At 51.9% G+C, this 484-nt stretch overlaps 1 protein-coding gene across 1 annotated transcript in view; it reads left to right on the top strand.

The window, feature by feature from the left end:
• Positions 1-114: 114 nt before the first annotated feature.
• MONBRDRAFT_27203 (uncharacterized protein) overlaps positions 115-484 on the top strand; it is a gene marked incomplete at both ends in the record, with an annotated part of 2882 nt that continues 2512 nt past the window's right edge. The window contains one exon of the mRNA XM_001747683.1: positions 115-238. Within this exon, the coding sequence (XP_001747735.1) occupies positions 115-238 (124 nt within the window). The remainder of the gene's footprint in view (positions 239-484) is intronic.

The following is a 484-nucleotide window of genomic DNA, read 5'->3' as shown; positions in this document are numbered from 1 at the left end:
TCAGGAGAACAAAAGTATTTTCAAGTACAGCCCCCAGCCAAGAGCCACAAATGGTGAATCAGAATAAAGTATTATACTAAATCTTGGATGAGGCAAGGGGTTTCTTGTTCAGACATGTTTTTCTCTCTCTGTCTCTCTCTCCTCTCTCTGTCTCTGTGTCTCTCTCTGTCTGTCTGTCTGTCTGTCTGTCTCTCTCTCTCTCTCTCTCTCTCTCTCTCTCTCTCTCTCTCTTTCGCGAGTCGGCGCGCATTTTTTTTTTTTTTTTCAACGGCAGTTCTCCTCATCTGCCGTTTGATCTTTCTCTCTCTCTACGCTGCTTCCCCCTTGCTCCTTGATCCCCACATTTCTCTCTCTCTTCTCCTTGGTCCCCACACTTGCCACCCCGCTGCTCCTCACTGCTGCTCGACGGTCGCCTCGCTCCCTCGCTCCCTCGCTTGGGGCCTTCTCTGGACGCTCCCCATCATCTACCCCCCCCCACCCCCCC

The sequence above is a fragment of the Monosiga brevicollis genome, genomic scaffold (assembly GCF_000002865.3).
Source record: "Monosiga brevicollis MX1 MONBRscaffold_18 genomic scaffold, whole genome shotgun sequence".
In the NCBI taxonomy this organism is placed as follows: domain Eukaryota; class Choanoflagellata; order Craspedida; family Salpingoecidae; genus Monosiga; species Monosiga brevicollis.
This window is presented reverse-complemented; position numbering and strand designations above follow the sequence as displayed.